We start from the raw sequence: 17,724 nt of genomic DNA, 5'->3' as shown, positions 1-17,724 counted from the left end.
TTCTCTTCACTACGTCTGTACCTTGGGGTAAATACCCAATAGTGCAATTGCTGGATCATAGGGTAGCTCAATTTTTAACTTTTTAAGGGACCTCCACACTGTTTTCCAGAGTGGCTGTACCAACTTGCATTCCCACCAACAATGTAGGAGGGATCCCCTTTCTCCACATCCTCTCCAACAATTGTTGTTTCTTGCCTTGTCTATTTTTGCCATTCTAACTGGAGTAAGGTGGTATCTCAGTGTGGTTTTGATTTGAATTTCCCTGAAGGCTAATGATTTTGAACATTTTTTCATGTGTCTGTTAGCCATTTGTACGCCTTCATTGGAAAAGTGTCTGTTCATATCTTCTGCCCATTTTTTGATTTGTTTATTTGTTTCTTGTCTATTGAGTTTGAGAAGTTCTTTGTAGATCTTGGATACCAGTCCTTTATCTGTAGTGTCATTTGCAAATCTCTTCTCCCATTCCTCGGGCTGCCTCTTAGTTTTTTTGACTGTTTCCTTGGCTGTGCAGAAGCTTTTTATCTTGATGATGTCCACAAGTTCATTTTATCTTTTGTTTCTCTTGCCTTTGGAGATGTGTCATGAAAAAGGTTGCTTTGGCTGATGTCGTAGAGGTTGCTGCCTACGCTCTTCACTAGGGTTTCGATGGATTTCTGTCTCACATCGAGGTCTTTCATCCATTTTGAGTTTATCTTTTTTTATGGTGTGAGAGAGTGGTCAAGTTTCATTCTTTTGCATGTAGCTGTCCAATTTCCCAGCACCATTTATTGAAGAGACTGTCTTATTCCACTGGATGTCTTTTCCTGCTTTGTCAAAGATTAGTTGCCCAAAGAGCGGAGGGTTCATTTTTGGGTTCTCTATTCTGTTCCATTGGTCTATATGTCTGTTTTTGTGCCAGTAACATGCTGTCTTTTTGATCACAGCTTTGTAGTACAGCTCGAAATCTGGCATTGTGATGCCCCTAGCTTTGGTTTTCCTTTTCAACAATTCCTTGGCAGTTCAGGGCCTTTTCTGTTTCCATACAAATTTAAGGGCTATTTGTTCCAGTTCTTTGAAAAATGTCATTGATATTTAGATCTGGATAGCATCAGAAGTGTAGATTGCTGTGGGTAGCATGGACATTTTAACTATGTTAATTCTTCTGATCCATGAGCATGGACTATTTTTCCATCTTTTTGTGTCTTCTTCAATGTCTTTCAAGAGTGATTTGTAGTTTCTAGAATATAGATCCTTTATGTCTCTGCTTAAGTTAATTCCAAGGTAACATATGGTTTTTGGTGCTATTGTAAATGGATGGATTCCCTAATTTCTCTTTCTTCAGTCTCATTATTCGTGTATAGAAATGCATCTTATTTCTGAGCATTGATTTTGTATCCCGCTACATTACTGAATTGCTATATAACTTCTAATAGCTTGAGAGTGGAGTCTTTTGAGTTTTCCATATAGAGTATCATGTCATTTGGAAGAGAGACAGTTTGACTTCTTCTTTCCCGATTTGAATACAGGCCTAACCCATGCACGAGAAAGCAGTTTATCAAGATTAGAGCAGAAATCAATGAATTAGAAACCAGGAGTACAGTAGAGCAGATCAACAGAACTGGAAACTGGTTCTTTGAAAGAATAAATAAAATTGACGGACCACTGGCAAGTCTTATCCAAAAGAATAGAGAAAGGACCCAAATTAATGAAATTATGAATGAGAAGGGAGAGGTCACAGTCAACACCAATGAACTTGGTAGGATTATTAGAAACTTTTATCAACAGCTTTATGCTAATAAATTAAGGAATCTGGAAGAGATGGAGGACTTCCTGGAAACCTATAAACTACCAAGACTGAAACAGAAAGAAATTGATTTCTTAAACAGGCCAATTAATTATGAAGAGATTGAAACAGTGATAAAAAACCTTCCAAAAAACAAAACTCCTGAACTGGACGCTTTTCCTGGGGAATTCTACCAAACATTCGAAGAAGAAATAATACCTATTCTCCTAAAGCTGTTTCAAAAAATAGAAACAAAAGGAAAGCTATCAAACTCATTCTATGATGCCAATGATACCTTGATCCCCAAACCAGGCAAAGACCCCATCAAAAAGGATAATTACAGACCAGTTTCCCTAATGAATATGGATGCCAAAATTCTCAACAAGATCCTGGCTAATAGAATCCAACAGTACATTAAAAGGATTATCCATCATGACCAAGTGGGATTCATCCTGGGGATGCACGGGTGGTTCAACATTCGCAAAACTATCAGTGTCATAAATTTATTCAGAAGGAAAAAGCCAAAAGTCATATGATTCTCTCAATAGATGCAGAAAAGCATTTGACAAAATACAGCATCCTCTACTGATTAAAACACTTCAGAGGGTAGGGATAGAGGGTACAGTCCTCAATCTCATAAAAAACAACTATGCAAAGCCTACAGCAAATATCATTGTCAATGGGGAAAAGCTGGAAGCCTTTCCCTTAAGATCAGGAACACAACAAGGATGCCCACTCTTGCCACTATTATTCAACATAGTACTAAAAGTCCTTGCAACAGCAATCAGACAACAAAAAGGGATAAAAGGCATCCTTCAGTTTTAATCTGAAAGTGCTTTTCAGTCTGTAGTGAGTATCTTTAGGCAGTACAGATTATTTATTTATTTATTTATTTATTTTTGTTTTTATTTACTTTATAATTTTTTATTATATTATGTTAGTCACCATACAGTACATCCCTGGTTTTTGATGTAAAGTTTGATGATTTATTAGTTGTGTATAACACCCAGTGCACCATGCAATATGTGCCCTCCTTACTACCCATCACCAGCCTATCCCATTCCCCACCCCCCTCTGCTCTGAAGCCCACAGTTTGTTTCTCAGAGTCCATAGTCTCTCATGCTTCATTCCCCCTTCTTATTACCCCCCTTTCTTTATCCCTTTCTTCTCCTACCAATCTTCCTAGTTCTTATGTTCCATAGATCAGAGAGACCATATGATAATTGTCTTTCTCTGCTTGACTTATTTCACTTAGCATTATCTCCTCCAGTGCCGTCTGTGTTGCAGCAAATGTTGAGAAATCATTCTTTTTGATAGCTTAGTAATATTCTATTGTATATATGGACCACATCCCATATTTATTTTCTTTTTTTTAAAGTTTTTGTTTAAATTCCAATAATTAACACACAGTGTGATATTAGTTTCAGGTTTCGAATTAACGATTCAACATTTACATACAACGCCTACAGCTCATCACTACAAGTGCACTCCTATTTAATTATTAAATTTCTTGGCCAGTAAAATCAAAATTGGGAAATAAATTAGGATATATATGCAAACACATCATTATTGTTCATTTACTGAACAAAAATAAATAAAATACATGATCCATGAAGCTTTAGAGACACAGTAATATTGGAATAATTTGAATAAATATATTTGCTTCTTTCCCTATTGAATTGACTGACCCTTAACATACCTGTGAAAATATCTGAAGAAATTATTTTAATTTCTTTCCCAAATTGGGCTTAGGTCCATCCTGGGCTTTTGTTTAACTTAACCTATGTTGTTCAAGTCTCGGTGGACATTCCCAAGTGAATCCAAAGAAACAAACAAAAGCAATAGATTAAATCTCCAGGTAAAGAAGGCTTAGAATCATTGTTGTTGCTGCATTTCTTGGAAGTATCTAAAATATCAAGAGTAGAAATGTACATAGTAATCTATGTACACTTGCTTGGAAAATATTCAAGGATGTTTAATCATAAAATGACTTTGTTCACAGGATGATGATTGAACCAGTGTCAACTAACAAATCCTGTGCATTTGTGAAAGTGCAGAGATAATGCAAGGTATTCCAGTAATCTTAATTGTTTTCCTATTTTTAATAGTCATACAAGAAATGAGACTCTTCAGCAAGTGCATAAGAGAACTTTACTCATAATTTAGTATTTTTGTGTATAGTAAGCAATAGATACATTTGGACATCCCATTAACAAGGGAACTCCACTTTTTTGACTGAGGTAGGTTTAAACACTGTATAAATAATTTGTATTAGAGTATATATCCTTAAAAGTAAAAAAAATAATAATAGTCTGCTTGAACACTTGTTTATCTTTTTAACACATGAAGCTCTTCCTAAACGTGAAGTGTGTTATTATACAATTCTGAGAATTGGTATGATTGTGAATGATTGTGAAATAATATTGAAACATAGTAAAATTGATAATAAAGACTACTGCTCATATTGTCTATGAACTATGCTCTGGATTTATTATGAATACTACGTGAGCCTACCCTATGTTATATTTAAATACCATATTCTGGAATATAATTGATAATAAGTATAATAATCTATGATAAAATATATAAGAAATGTTTATATAAATTAAAACAGTACTTCAAATATGAGAGTAATTTTTTGGTGATAATTGAACCAAGACATTTACAGAAAAAAAAAAAGAAGTTGAAGGATAAACAATGTTCATTAAAGAATGAAGGGTTCATTTTGTCCATAGCCTGTGATGAATCTTCTGGTGATGGGGAAGATTGCATTCCAGTCAAGAATGCTTTAAACAACATAGGTAGCATGAATTATATTCTTCAGAGGTAAAGATGTTTTTATGCAACAGCATGATGTGATCATATAGGTGTTGATTCTATTAATTCTTTTGGTAGTGCTGGTTACTGTTTGGATTGAAATTACTCAGAAGTTAAGCACATCAGTTTGGGAAATAAGTGATGTAATCTATGAAAGAGCTGATTAAGATATAGATGATTTGAAATGGAGTTTGAGGCTGAGTGAGTAGCTACACACTGTACACATGCTTCAGCAGAAGTTGTAGAATGCAAAATTGACAATATATCTGTTTTTGGAGTTCATTTATAAATGTGCTCTCTGAAGGGGAAATGAAATAAGGCTAATATTGGAATATGCTTTGGGTATGTTATATTTAAAGAATAAACCTAACATTTAAGGGTTCACACCCTCAATACAATTGTGGAGGACAGTCATATTTTCTACTTGTTTATTATTGTTTTCGTGAATGTAGATTGCTTATATGGCATCCATTGCAATCTTAATGGTGCTTCCTACTTGCTTTTTACCCAATATAATATAATATAATATAATATAATATAATATAATATAATAATATCATCCAATGACATTAATGAAATTCTCATTACCATCAGCACACCAGAAACTTTTCATCTTACCCAATTTTAACTCTATACCCATTAAGTATTAACTCCCCCATTTCTCCCTCATCCCAGGCCCTGGAAGCCCCCATTCCACTTCCATCTCTAGGAGTTTGATTACTTTGAGTATCTTGTATCTGTGGAATCATGCATATGGCTTGTTACAATTGCTTTATTTTACTTAGCATAATATCTGCAAACTTTATCTATGTTGTAGCATACAGCAGAATTTCCTAATTCCCTTCCTTTTTAAAACTGGAAGACATCATATATATTATAATATATATAATATATATGATGTCTTATATATATATGAGACATATATATATGTCTTATATATATGACTTATATATATGTCTTAATATATATGATATACACACACACACATATATATGGTATATTTTGTTTATCCATTACTCTGTCAGTAGACAGTTTTGTTGCTTCTACCCCTCACTTACTGTGAATAAAGCTGCTGTACATAAAATATCTATTCTGGACTCTGGTTTCTTTCTCTTGGACATGTACTCAGAAGTGGAATTTTGGATCATATGGTGATTCTAGGCTTATTATTGCTTTTATTTATTACTCTGTCAGTAGACAGTTTTGTTGCTTCTACCCCTCACTTACTGTGAATAAAGCTGCTGTACATAAAATATCTATTCTGGACTCTGGTTTCTTTCTCTTGGACATGTACTCAGAAGTGGAATTGCTGGATCATATGGTGATTCTAGGCTTATTATTACTTTTATTTTGAGAAATTGTTATGCATTTTCCACACTACTTGTGCCATTCTGCATTTGCACCAGCATGACACATTTTTTTCACTTTCTCACCCATGTTGTTATTTCCTTTTTTTGTTTTTGTTTTTTGTTTTTTTTTTTTTTTTTTTTTAGTAGTAGTAGCCATCCTAATGGGTGAGAGGTGGTATTGCATTGTAGTTTCAATTTGAAGTTCTCTAATAATTATTGATTTTTAACATATTCTCCTGTGCTTATTGGTCATATCTATATCTTCTTTGGAGAAATGTCCAAGTATTTCACCAAATTTTAAATTAGTTTTTCTGTTGTTGAGTTGTAGTTGTTTATATATTCCCAATATCAATCCCTTATATGACAAATATTTTCTAGGGATTTCTCATTTACTCTGCTGATAAAGTTTTTTGGTGCACCAAATTTTTAATTTTGATTAAGTCTAATTCATTATATTTTTTATGTTATTGAACATATTTGTGTGTCATATCCAAGAAATTAAATCCAAAGTTGTGTAATTTTTTCCCTGTACTTTCTTCTAAGACTTTATAGTTTTTGTCTATTTAGCTATTTGATCCATTTAAGTTAATTTCTGTTTATGGTGTAAGGTAATTGTTCAGTTTCATTATTTGCATGTGGATATCAAGTTTTCCCTGTGTAACTTTTTGAAAAGACAATCTCATTGAAAGGTTTGTAGACCTTTGTCAAAAATAATTTAAGCACATATGCGAGGGATTTTTCTGACCTATTTTATTAGTTTATGTATGTCTCTGCCAACAGTAAACTATATTATCATAACTTTTATAGTGAATTTTTTATCAGAAAGAGTGAGTTCCACAAATATTTTATAAGATTGTTTTGGTTATACAGGGTATCTTGAGATTATACATTAATTTCAAGGATGCATTTTTCTATTTCTGCAAAATCTTCCTTGGGATTATGATAGACATTTCATTGAATTTTTAGTTTGCTTATGGTAGCATTAATATCTTAACAATATTATGTCTACCAATCCATGAATACAGGATTTTTTCCCCCTTATTTGTCTCTTCTTCAATTTCTCTCAGCAATGTTTTGTGATTTTCAGTGCACAAGTTACCCCCATTCTTTGTAAGTTTAAGGTATTTTATTGTTTTTGATGATATAAATGTAATTTATATTTTAAAAAATTCTTACAATTGTACATTAGTGTGTAGAAGTACAATTAATTCTGTATCTTGAAACTTTGCTAAATTTGCTTATTAGTTCTGACATACTTTTTGTAGACTCCTTAGAATTGTCTACATTTAAGATGTTTGTGAGCCAAACATTACTTCTTTATTTCTGATTTGGATGCCTGTTATCTTTTTCTTGCCTAATTGCGCTGGTTAATACTTCCAGTGTAAAGTTGATTAGAGGAGATACAGTGGCATCCTTGCTTTGCTCTTGATATCAGAGGGAAAACTTTCAGTTTTCACCACTGAGTGGAATGATACTTGTGAATTAATTTTTTAACTGTGACATCAGTTTTATATCCCCTTAATATTTTATTCAAGTAATGTAAGAACATAATCTTGACAGCACATATGCTAAAACAATGATCCCATTACTCATGTCTGATCTCTAAGATAGATATTTCATATTACTTTATTAGTTTTTGTTTCTATTTATCCATATATTTTCACTAATATGTTTACCTATTAATGATTAAGTTATAAATATCCAATACCAGCTCTTGACTCATCATTCCAGCCACTGGGAATGGAGAAATTCTCCCTCCATATACACCACTTCCAACTCATTTTCCCTTTTCCCATCCTTTCACAAAACTTATATTTCATTTGTGTCTCAAGTGGCAAAGTTGACAACATTTTTCCATCTTCTAGTATGCATTACTAAAATACAATATATATTGTAAAACCTGGTGATATTTTTGTTACTATTTCTATAGTTAGGTCTAGAATAATATTTAAGATTAAAATACTACATAGTTGTAGAACTTATTCATTAATGTCTCTGGACATCACCATCACTATGTGGAAGACTCTTAGGATATTATTTCCAATTTTTACCACTTTAGTGACAGACCATTCATTTACCTAATTTTTTTTCAAAGATGGATCTCAGATCTGTCTGTCTTAATTGGCCATTTAAATTTATTGGTTAATGATTAAAATACATCCTAAAACCTTTAGAATGAAGGACCATTTGTGGTGTGTGTGTGTGGGGGGGGGCAGTTTTAATTTATTAGTTTTTAAAAAGTAATTCTTAATGGAAACAAGTTGACCAAAACTCTGTCACAGAATTTTGAGACACATTAAAACAAAAGTTTAGTGAAAAAGACAATAATAAATTCATTTTTTTTCAGAGTCCTGAACTATTGCATCACTTGTTGTGTCTTTTGATCACCTGTTCTCTTTTGACATATTTGTTTTAAGAGGAAGAGTTGATAAATATATGTGATTACATTCACACACTGATCTAGAATTGGTAAGTTTTAAATGCAAGAAAAGAAAAAAAATGAGAAAGACAAAATGCCATAGAATAATATATATTATGTAAGTTTCGAGAAGCAGAGAGATATGAAACATGTGCTACTTGGGAGAATTCGAGCAGATTTATGAAAGGTACAATTAGTGTGGTATACAGATATTTAGTTAAAGGGTCTACTTTATATCATTCAGAGAATGTTGAGGAGGCAGAAGAGAATGACTTAGTATAAATGGCACTTGACCATAAAGATTCATCCAAGATTTCAGAACAGGTGAACCAAATAATGTTACCTGACTTCAAGGAAGCTTGATTTGACATTACTGTGCAAAGACGACTCAAGGAAGAAATATTGCTTTTTACCATAAGCTGGTAGGCTGTGTCGTTTTAGAAGTACATCTTTTTTTTATTGTTATATTATGTTAGTCACCATACAGTACATCCCTGGTTTTTGATGTAAAGTTCGATGACTCATTAGTTGAGAATAACACCCAGTGCACCATGCAGTACGTGCCCTCCTTACTACCCATCACCAGTCTATCCCATTCCCCCACCCCCCTCCCCTCTGAAGCCCTCAGTTTGTTTTTCATAGTCCATACATCTTAAATATGAATGAAAAAAGTATCTGTTGGAGGTCATAAATATTTACTCATAAAATAACTCAAATAATGTATGAATTTACATTAACTTTTTTGGCATATATTTTGAATATATCTGATTTTGGTGATACTTGTGTTAGTGTAGAGTAGCAAAACATATTTATCCTAATGAATTCTTAATAGAAATACAGTTTTTTTAGTAACATTAAAGAAATAGGCCACAAGTAGCCTTAGAAAATAGGCTTAGAAAATAGGCTACAAATTCTAGCATCTTCAAATTTTAATCTCTGTGTCAAAAACTGTTTGTTTTCTCCCAATATAGAAAAGTTTGGTTATTCACTTAAGGGCTTTAAAATTTTAAATAATGCATAACATGAGAAAAATAATGAGTTGAAAATAGCTTATTGTTCTGTACTTATTTACTTTTGTGTATGCTTTTAGGAAAATCATATCAATGTGCCATGGAAAATTATACTCAAACATCAACTGATTTCATCTTATTGGGGTTGTTCCCACCATCAAGAATTGGCCTGTTCCTATTTATTCTCATTGTTTTTATCTTTCTAATGGCTCTGTTTGGCAACCTTTCCATGATTATCCTCATCTTCCTAGACACCCATCTCCACACACCCATGTATTTCTTACTTAGTCAGCTCTCCATCATTGATCTTAACTACATCTCCACAATTGTCCCCAAGATGGCTTCCAATTTTCTGTTTGGAAACAAGTCTATCTCCTACATTGGGTGTGGGGTTCAGAGCTTCTTCTTCTTGACTTTAGGAGGGGCGGAAGCATTGCTCTTGACATGTATGGCCTATGATCGTTATGTGGCTATTTGCTTTCCTCTCCACTATGCCATTCATATGAGCAAAAGAGTGTGTGTAGTGATGATAACGGGATCATGGATTATGGGCTCAATCAACTCCTGTGCCCACACTATATATATTCTCCATATTCCTTATTGCCAGTCTAGAGCCATCAACCACTTCTTCTGTGATGTTCCAGCCATGATAAGTCTGGCCTGCATGGACACCTGGGTCTATGAGTACACAGTGTTTGTAAGCACCACCCTCTTCCTTGTGTTTCCTTTCATTGGTATTGCATGTTCCTATGGCCGGGTCCTCTTTGCCATCTGCCGCATGCAGTCAACAGAAGGGAGGAAAAAGGCTTATTCAACCTGCAGCACCCACCTCACTGTGGTCACTTTCTACTACACACCCTTTGCTTACACTTATCTACACCCAAGATCCCTCCGATCTCCAACAGAGGACAAGATCCTGGCTGTCTTCTACACCATCCTGACCCCAATGCTCAACCCCATCATCTACAGCTTGAGAAACAAGGAGGTGATGGGGGCCCTGAGAAGAGTGATTCAGAGAATCTGCTTTATGAAAATGTAGACAAAGCTCTTTTGTATGTGTCCTCAGGACTTCGGTATAAGTGTATTCATCAGCATACGATAATTAAAATATTATTTTATACTTAGAGTGCAAAAACTTAAATTAGAGGAGAAGAAAATCACTCATGTCTGGACAAAATTATTGTGTAAATATATATGTAACTCCATGCCTTATCTTTTCTTTTTTCTTTATGGTGCTTTTTCTGATCAATTTCAAAATCCTTTTCAAATGCATTCATTATTTATTGATATGTTGTAAATTATAATCATTCTTTGTCATGTAGAAATGAAAGTGGAAACTGTCTCAATGAAGTTCCATTCAGCAGAACAGTTCTATTTTCCATGTATTTTGCAAGATAAGTAAACAGAATATTAAATATTTCCTGAATGTTAGATCAAACTAACAGACAGAAGACTTCTTCTTCATCTCATTGTAGACTTGTAACTTATCTGTGCCAATTCTTTTTTTTTAATGTTTATTATATTATGTTAGTCACCATATAGTACATCCCCGGTTTCTGATGTAAAGTTCGATGAATCTTTTTTTTTTCAATTTAGTGTAACTTTTATTTAAATCTTTTTATTTTTTAAGTATTTTATTTACTTATTTGAGACAGAGAGAGTGAGTGAGCTAGAGAGAAGCAAGAGCAGGGTGGGGGAGAGGGAGAAGCAGACTTTCTGCTGAGCAGGGAGCCAGATATGGGGCTCCATTCCAGGACCCTGAGATCATGACCCAAGCCAAAGGCAGACCCTTAACCAAACTGAGCCACCGAGGCACCTCTAGTGTAACTTATCTCTAGAGGGATTTAGCTGAGACTTCATCAGGGACTCTAAAGTCCTTAAACCATTCTGAATAAAATGTAAAAAGTTTATGTTTCTTTTAAGAAGGTGAATCTGACAAAATTGAATTCATGATAGGTATTCCTCAAGATCCGGACTTCCAAAGTGTCAACAGGTATCAAGAAATCGTGAGGTTAATTATATGGCGGCTCAGTCAACATTTTAGTCTAGCTATTAGGAATTAGGAATTTCAAGGACATTCCCATAACCATCCCCACACTAACTACATACTCAGTAGTCACTACTATTCTTGCATTGGGTCATGTGTCTTATGTGATATTTTATTTTCCACTCACTAAATCTTATAGTTTTAGTGAAACAGGTCCAGAGAAAGTTATCTTCTATAGACCAGTTTTAGTCATTATATTTTGGCTCAATAATTTTTCTAATCAGGTCCCGCTATTAAAATCCAGTGAAAAACTCTAAGCTCAAGTAACCTACTGGGTAGATTGCTATTAATATTCATCAGTGGTAAGTGAAGAAATGCTCTACTTTATCAGGTTTGGCACGGAGAAGAAACATATAATTTACAGGACACAGAACAAGATTAAAATATGAGGCCTCTTGTTCAAAAACAGGAAAACGTGCCATCACTGGTACTACTATAGAGTTCTTTTCAAGATTAATTTATTAGTTTTGAAATGCAATCAAAATAACAAACATCATTTCCGTTTCATAATTTTATATTTAATAAGTAGTAATACACTGCTATATGATGTCTTTATTGGTCATAAGATTTTTCTGACTCACTTCTTTTATTTCATTTATTTCCATCAAAATTTATATCTTCAAGAACTTCATTTTTCTGTTGATATAGTTCAAGGTATTATTAGTCATGCTGGTAAATGCTAGGTCATGATTAGTTTTTACTAATTTTTCATTTTTAGAATAATCTGTATGCTTATGTTGCTGGAGCTATTAGGAGTATTTATAAGCCACGGACACATTGGACTGACTTTTTTTTTCTGAAATTTTTTTTCAAAGATTTTATTTATTTGACAGAGACAGCCAGGGAGAGAGGGAACACAAGCAGGGGGAGTGGGAGAGGAAGAAGCAGGCTCATAGCAGAGGAGGCTGATGTGGGGCTCGATCCCATAACACCGGGATCACGCCCTCTGCCGAAGGCAGAAGCTTAACAGCTGCTCCACCCAGGCACGCTTTTTTTTTTTTCTGAATTTTTGATACATTCCATCAAAATTAAATTTTAGTGCATATAGAGCCGCTCTTTCTTAAGGAGTTTGTTTATTTATTTTTTAAAGATTTCATTTATTTATTTGACACAGAGAGACAGCAAGAGAGGGAACACAAGCAAGGGGAGTGTGAGAGGGAGAAGCAGGCTTCCTGCTGTGTAGGGAGCCCGAAGTGGGGCTCGATCCCCTGACCTGCGCTGAAGGCAGACACCTAAAGGCTGAGCCACCCAGGTGCCCCTGGATATTATTTTTTTCTAAAAATGTTCTCTAATGAATCAATTTCAACTCATCAATTTATACATAACTCTGAATTTAATTTTAAATATAAATTTAAAAACTGGCATTTTAATGAATGCTCTCTAATTTCTGGTGATCTTAGTGACCTTTGTATAAGAAAAAGGAAACCAATTCATGTTTCAAACACCCTTTTTATAAATTTCATAGTTGTATCTTCCCTTATAAAGTACACTGCTGTTACTTTTTTTTTCTTTAATGGTTTCAAAAATTTATATGAAAAGTATTCTTTTCTATCAATAATATTTCATATTAATTTTTAAATCTTGAAAAGATTTTAGAATTTTATTTCTCTTTATAAATGTTTGGGCATTGACTTTGCAATGTTGCAGCAGTTTTTAAAACTATAGATTTTGGATTATTTTGTTAATTCTAATAACATCCCAATGTACTTTATTGTAATGACAAGGTGTGTACTCTTATTTTGTGATAATTTACAAAGATTACTACTTAAGCTCCATAGCATTCGCTATACTGGCTCTCGGGTAAGATAGTCAATAATTTTGTAAATGACACAGGAACGATCTTTGGGATGGAAATCAGCCCATGCCCCACCATGAGTCACTGCTATCGCCAGGCAGAGCTCCTTCTCTCTCTGGGTTGTGGCACCTTCCACCATTTTTGCTGCCTCTGCAGCTGCTGCTGACATCACTGTGCAGGAATCTGGTCCTAGTCGCAACAGAGCTACTCCCTTGGGGTCCTATGGCACCTTGAGCAAGATGTGTGTGTTCCTATGAGGAGGCCAGGACAACTACTCTGTGAGCATCCTGCCTGAGCGAATATGTGCAGGAACTGTTTCTGGACAACAATCACATGCCAATGCTACAAGCCAGCTTTTCTACAGCCCTCCTCCTCCTCCTCCTTCTTCTTCTTCTTCTTCTTCTTCTTCTTCTTCTTCTTCTTCTTCTTCTTCTTCTTCTTCTTCTTTCTTCTTCTTCTTTTTTTTTGCATTTTCTCCTCCTTTTTTTTTTTAATGATTTTTTATTATATTATGTTAGTCACCATACAGTACATCCCCGGTTTCCAATGTAATGCTCAATTATTCATTAGTTGCATATAACAACCAGTGAACCATTCTTCTTCTTCTTTCTTCTTCTTCTTTTTTTTGCATTTTCTCCTCCTTTTTTTTTTTAATGATTTTTTATTATATTATGTTAGTCACCATACAGTACATCCCCGGTTTCCAATGTAATGCTCAATTATTCATTAGTTGCATATAACAACCAGTGAACCATGCAATACGTGCCCTCCTTACTAACCATCACCGGTCTATCCGATTCCCCCCCCCCTCCACTCTGATGCCCTCAGTTTGTTTCTCATAGTCCATTGTCTCTCATGTTTCATTCCCCCTTCTGATTAACCCCCTTTCCTTAACCCATTCTTCCCCTACCGATCATCCTAGTTCTTATGTTCCATAGATGAGAGAAATCATATGATAATTGTCTTTCTCTGCTTGACTTATTTCACTTAGCATTATTTCCTCCAGTGCCGTCCATGTTGCAGCAAATGTTGAGAAATCGTTCTTTCTGATAGCTGAGTAACATTCCATTGTATATATGGACCACATCTTCTTAATCCAGTCATCTGTTAAAGGGCATCTCGGCTCCTTCCACGATTTAGCTATTGTGGACATTGCTGCTATGAACATTGGGGCGCATATGGCCCTTCTCTTCACTACGTCTGTATCTTTGGGGTAAATACCCAGTAGTGCAATGGCTGGATCATAGGGTAGCTCAATTTTTAACTTTTTAAGGGACCTCCACACTGTTTTCCACAGTGGTTGTACCAACATGCATTCCCACCAACAATGTAGGAGGGATCCCCTTTCTCCACATCCTCTCCAACAATTGTTGTTTCTTGCCTTGTCTATTTTTGCCATTCTAACTGGTGTAAGGTGGTATCTCAGTGTGGTTTTGATTTGAATTTCCTTGATGGCTAATGATTTTGAACATTTTTTCATGTGTCTGTTAGCCATTTGTATGTCTTCATTGGAAAAGTGTCTGTTCATATCTTCTGCCCATTTTTTGATTTGTTTATTTGTTTCTCGTGTATTGAGTTTGAGAAGTTCTTTGTAGATCTTGGATACCAGTCCTTTATCTGTAGTGTCATTTGCAAATATCTTCTCCCATTCCGTGGGCTGCCTCTTAGTTTTTCTGACTGTTTCCTTGGATGTGCAGAAACTTTTAATCTTGATGAAGTCCCATAAGTTCATTTTATCTTTTGTTTCTCTTGCCTTTGGGATGTGTCATGAAAAAGGTTGCTTTGGCCGATGTCATAGAGGTTGCTGCCTATGTTCTCCTCTAGAATTGTGATGGATTCCTGTCTCACATCGAGGTCTTTCATCCATTTGGAGTTTATCTTTGTGTATGGTGTGAGAGAGTGGTCAAGTGTCATTCTTTTGCATGTAGCTGTCCAATTTTCCCAGCACCATATTGAAGAGACTGTCTTTTTTCCACCAGATGTTTTTTCCTGCTTTATCAAATGTTAGTTGCCCAAAGAGCCGAGGGTCCATTTCTGGGTTCTCTATTCTGTTCCATTGGTCTATGTGTCTGTTTCTGTGCCAGTACCATGCTGTCTTTGTGATCACAGCTTTGTAGTACAGCTCGAAATCCGGCATTGTGATGCCCACAGCTTTGTTTTTCCTTTTCAATAGTTCCTTGGGGATTCGGGGCCTTTTCTGTTTCTGAACAAATTTAAGGACTACTTGTTCCAGTTCTTTGAATAATTTCCTCGGTATTTTGATCGGGATAGCATTGAAAGTGTAGATTTCTCTGGGTAGCATGGACATTTTAACTATGTTAATTCTTCCGATCCATGAGCATGGAATATTTTTCCATCTTTTTCTGTCTTCCTCAATGTCTTTCAAGATTGATTTATAGTTTCTAGAATATAGGTCCTTTACGTCTCTGGTTAAGTTAATTCCAAGGTAACGTATGGTTTTGGTGCTATTGTAAATGGGATGGATTCCCGAATTTCTCTTTCTTCGGTCTCGTTATTCATGTATAGAAATGCAACTGATTTCTGAGCATTGATTTTGTATCCCGCCACATTACTGAATTGCTAATAGTTTGGGAGTGGCTTCTTTTGGGTTTTCCATATAGAGTATTATGTCATTTGCAAAGAGACACATTTTGACTTCTTCTCTGCCAATTTGGATACCTTTGATCCCTTTTTGTCTTCTGATTACTGTTGCAAGGACTTCTAGTACTATGTTGAATAATAGTGGTGAGAGTGGGCAATTTCTTTGCCAATTTGAATACCTTTGATCCCTTTTTGTCGTCTGATTGCTGTTGCAAGGACTTCTAGTACTATGTTGAATAATAGTGGCGAGAGGGCATCCTTGTCATGTTCCTGATCTTAAGGGAAAGGCTTCCAGCTTTTCCCCATTGAGAATAATATTTGCAGTAGGCTTTTCATAGATGGCTTTTATAAGATTGAGAAATGTACCCTCTGTTCCTACACTCTGAAGTGTTTTAATCAGGAAAGGATGCTGTATTTTGTCAAATGCTTTTTCTGCATCAATTGAGAGGATCATATGGTTCCTGAGTCTTTTCTTGTTGATATGATGCATCACGCTGATCAATTTGCGAATGTTGAACCATGCTTGCATCCCAGGTATGAATCGCACTTGGTCATGAATGATAATCTTTTTAATATACTGTTGGATTCTATTAGCAAGGATCTTGTTGAGGATTTTGGTGTCCATATTCATTAGGGAAAACGGTCTGTAATTCTCCTTTTTGATGGGTTCTTTGCATGGTTTGGGGATCAAGGTCATATTGGCCTCATAGAATGAGTTTGGTAGCTTTCCTTCTGTTTCTATTTTTTGAAATAGCTTTAGGAGAATAGCTATTATTTCTTCTTTGAATGTTTGGTAGATTTCCCCAGGAAAACAATCTGGGCCTGGAGTTTTGTTATTTGGAATATTGTTTATCACTGACTCAATCTCTTCATAATTAATTGGCCTGTTTAAGAAATCAATTTCTTCCTGTTTCAGTCTTGGTAGTTTATAGGTTTCCAGGAAGTCCTCCATCTCTTCCAGATTGCTTTGTTTTTTGGCAGGGGTCTGTGGCTCAGCGGGCTAAGGCGGCTGTTTGGGGTTTGAGACCTGAAGGAAACCGAGCTTGTGAAGGATCCCTGCTTCCTCACCTTTTTTAAAAAAACTATTATTATGTTATGTTAGTCACCATACAGTACATCTTTAGCTTTTGATGTAATGTTCCATGATTCATTGTTTGCGTATAACACCTACTGCCCCATGCAATACGTGCCCTCCTTACTACCCATCACCGGTCTATCCCATTCCCCCACCCCCCTCCCCTCTAATGTCTTCAGTTTGCTTCTCATAGTCCATAGTCTCACATGTTTCATTCCCCCTTCTGATTACCCGCCCTTTCTTTATCCCTTTCTTCCCCTACAGCGGGCGAGCCTGATAGCAGGGCTCGATCCCAGAATGCCGAGATCACGCCCTGAGCTGAAGGCAGATGCTTAACCACTGAGCCACCCAGGCGCCCCTAATTAATGATCTTTACTTGAATTCTTGAAAAATTACTTTGTGTGTATGTGTGTGTGTGTGTGTGTGTGTGTGTGTGTGTGTAGCTAGGACTCATCTCTAACAAAGAGTTCCTCCATATTTTTATTGTTCTATTTTTTAAAAGATTTGATTTATTTATTTTAGAGAGAGTGTGTGAGTGGGCAGAGGGGCAGAGGGAGAGGAGGGCAAGAATCTCAAGCAGACCCTGCTGTTGCCACTTAACCCACATGAGATGGATGAACATCGAAGTGATGAAATAGAGCAGAGAGTGAGACAGACACAAGTGTCCAAACATTGTGATCAGTGGAGAGGATTCAGAGGTGTGGCGCCCAAGTAACCAAGGAGTCAGTGTTTCAGACCCTATTGGGGGCCATGTTAGCATCCTGACTAGCACTGTCCTGAATCTCATCCTTGTTTATTACTTAGTCTGTCTGGGTCGAAATGCCCTTGCTCTTCTTTGGACCTGGGATT

At 35.6% G+C, this 17,724-nt stretch overlaps 1 protein-coding gene across 1 annotated transcript; it reads left to right on the top strand.

The window, feature by feature from the left end:
* The first annotated feature begins 9,457 nt into the window (after nucleotides 1-9,457).
* Nucleotides 9,458-10,396, top strand: LOC103680802 (olfactory receptor 2L8). The gene has a single exon (XM_008710282.1). The coding sequence runs from the start codon at nucleotides 9,458-9,460 to the stop codon at nucleotides 10,394-10,396; it is 939 nt and encodes a 312-aa protein (XP_008708504.1).
* Nucleotides 10,397-17,724: the final 7,328 nt, after the last annotated feature.

The sequence above is a fragment of the Ursus maritimus genome, unplaced genomic scaffold, assembly GCF_017311325.1.
Source record: "Ursus maritimus isolate PB19 unplaced genomic scaffold, ASM1731132v1 scaffold_5, whole genome shotgun sequence".
In the NCBI taxonomy this organism is placed as follows: Eukaryota; Metazoa; Chordata; class Mammalia; order Carnivora; family Ursidae; genus Ursus; species Ursus maritimus.
Note: the sequence above shows the minus strand (reverse complement) of the source record. Positions and strands in the feature narration are given on the sequence as shown.

Coding starts and splice junctions, on each gene's coding strand:
- LOC103680802 (XM_008710282.1), top strand. CDS start 9,458: ATGGAAAATTATACTCAAACATCAACTGATTTCATCTTATTGGGGTTG.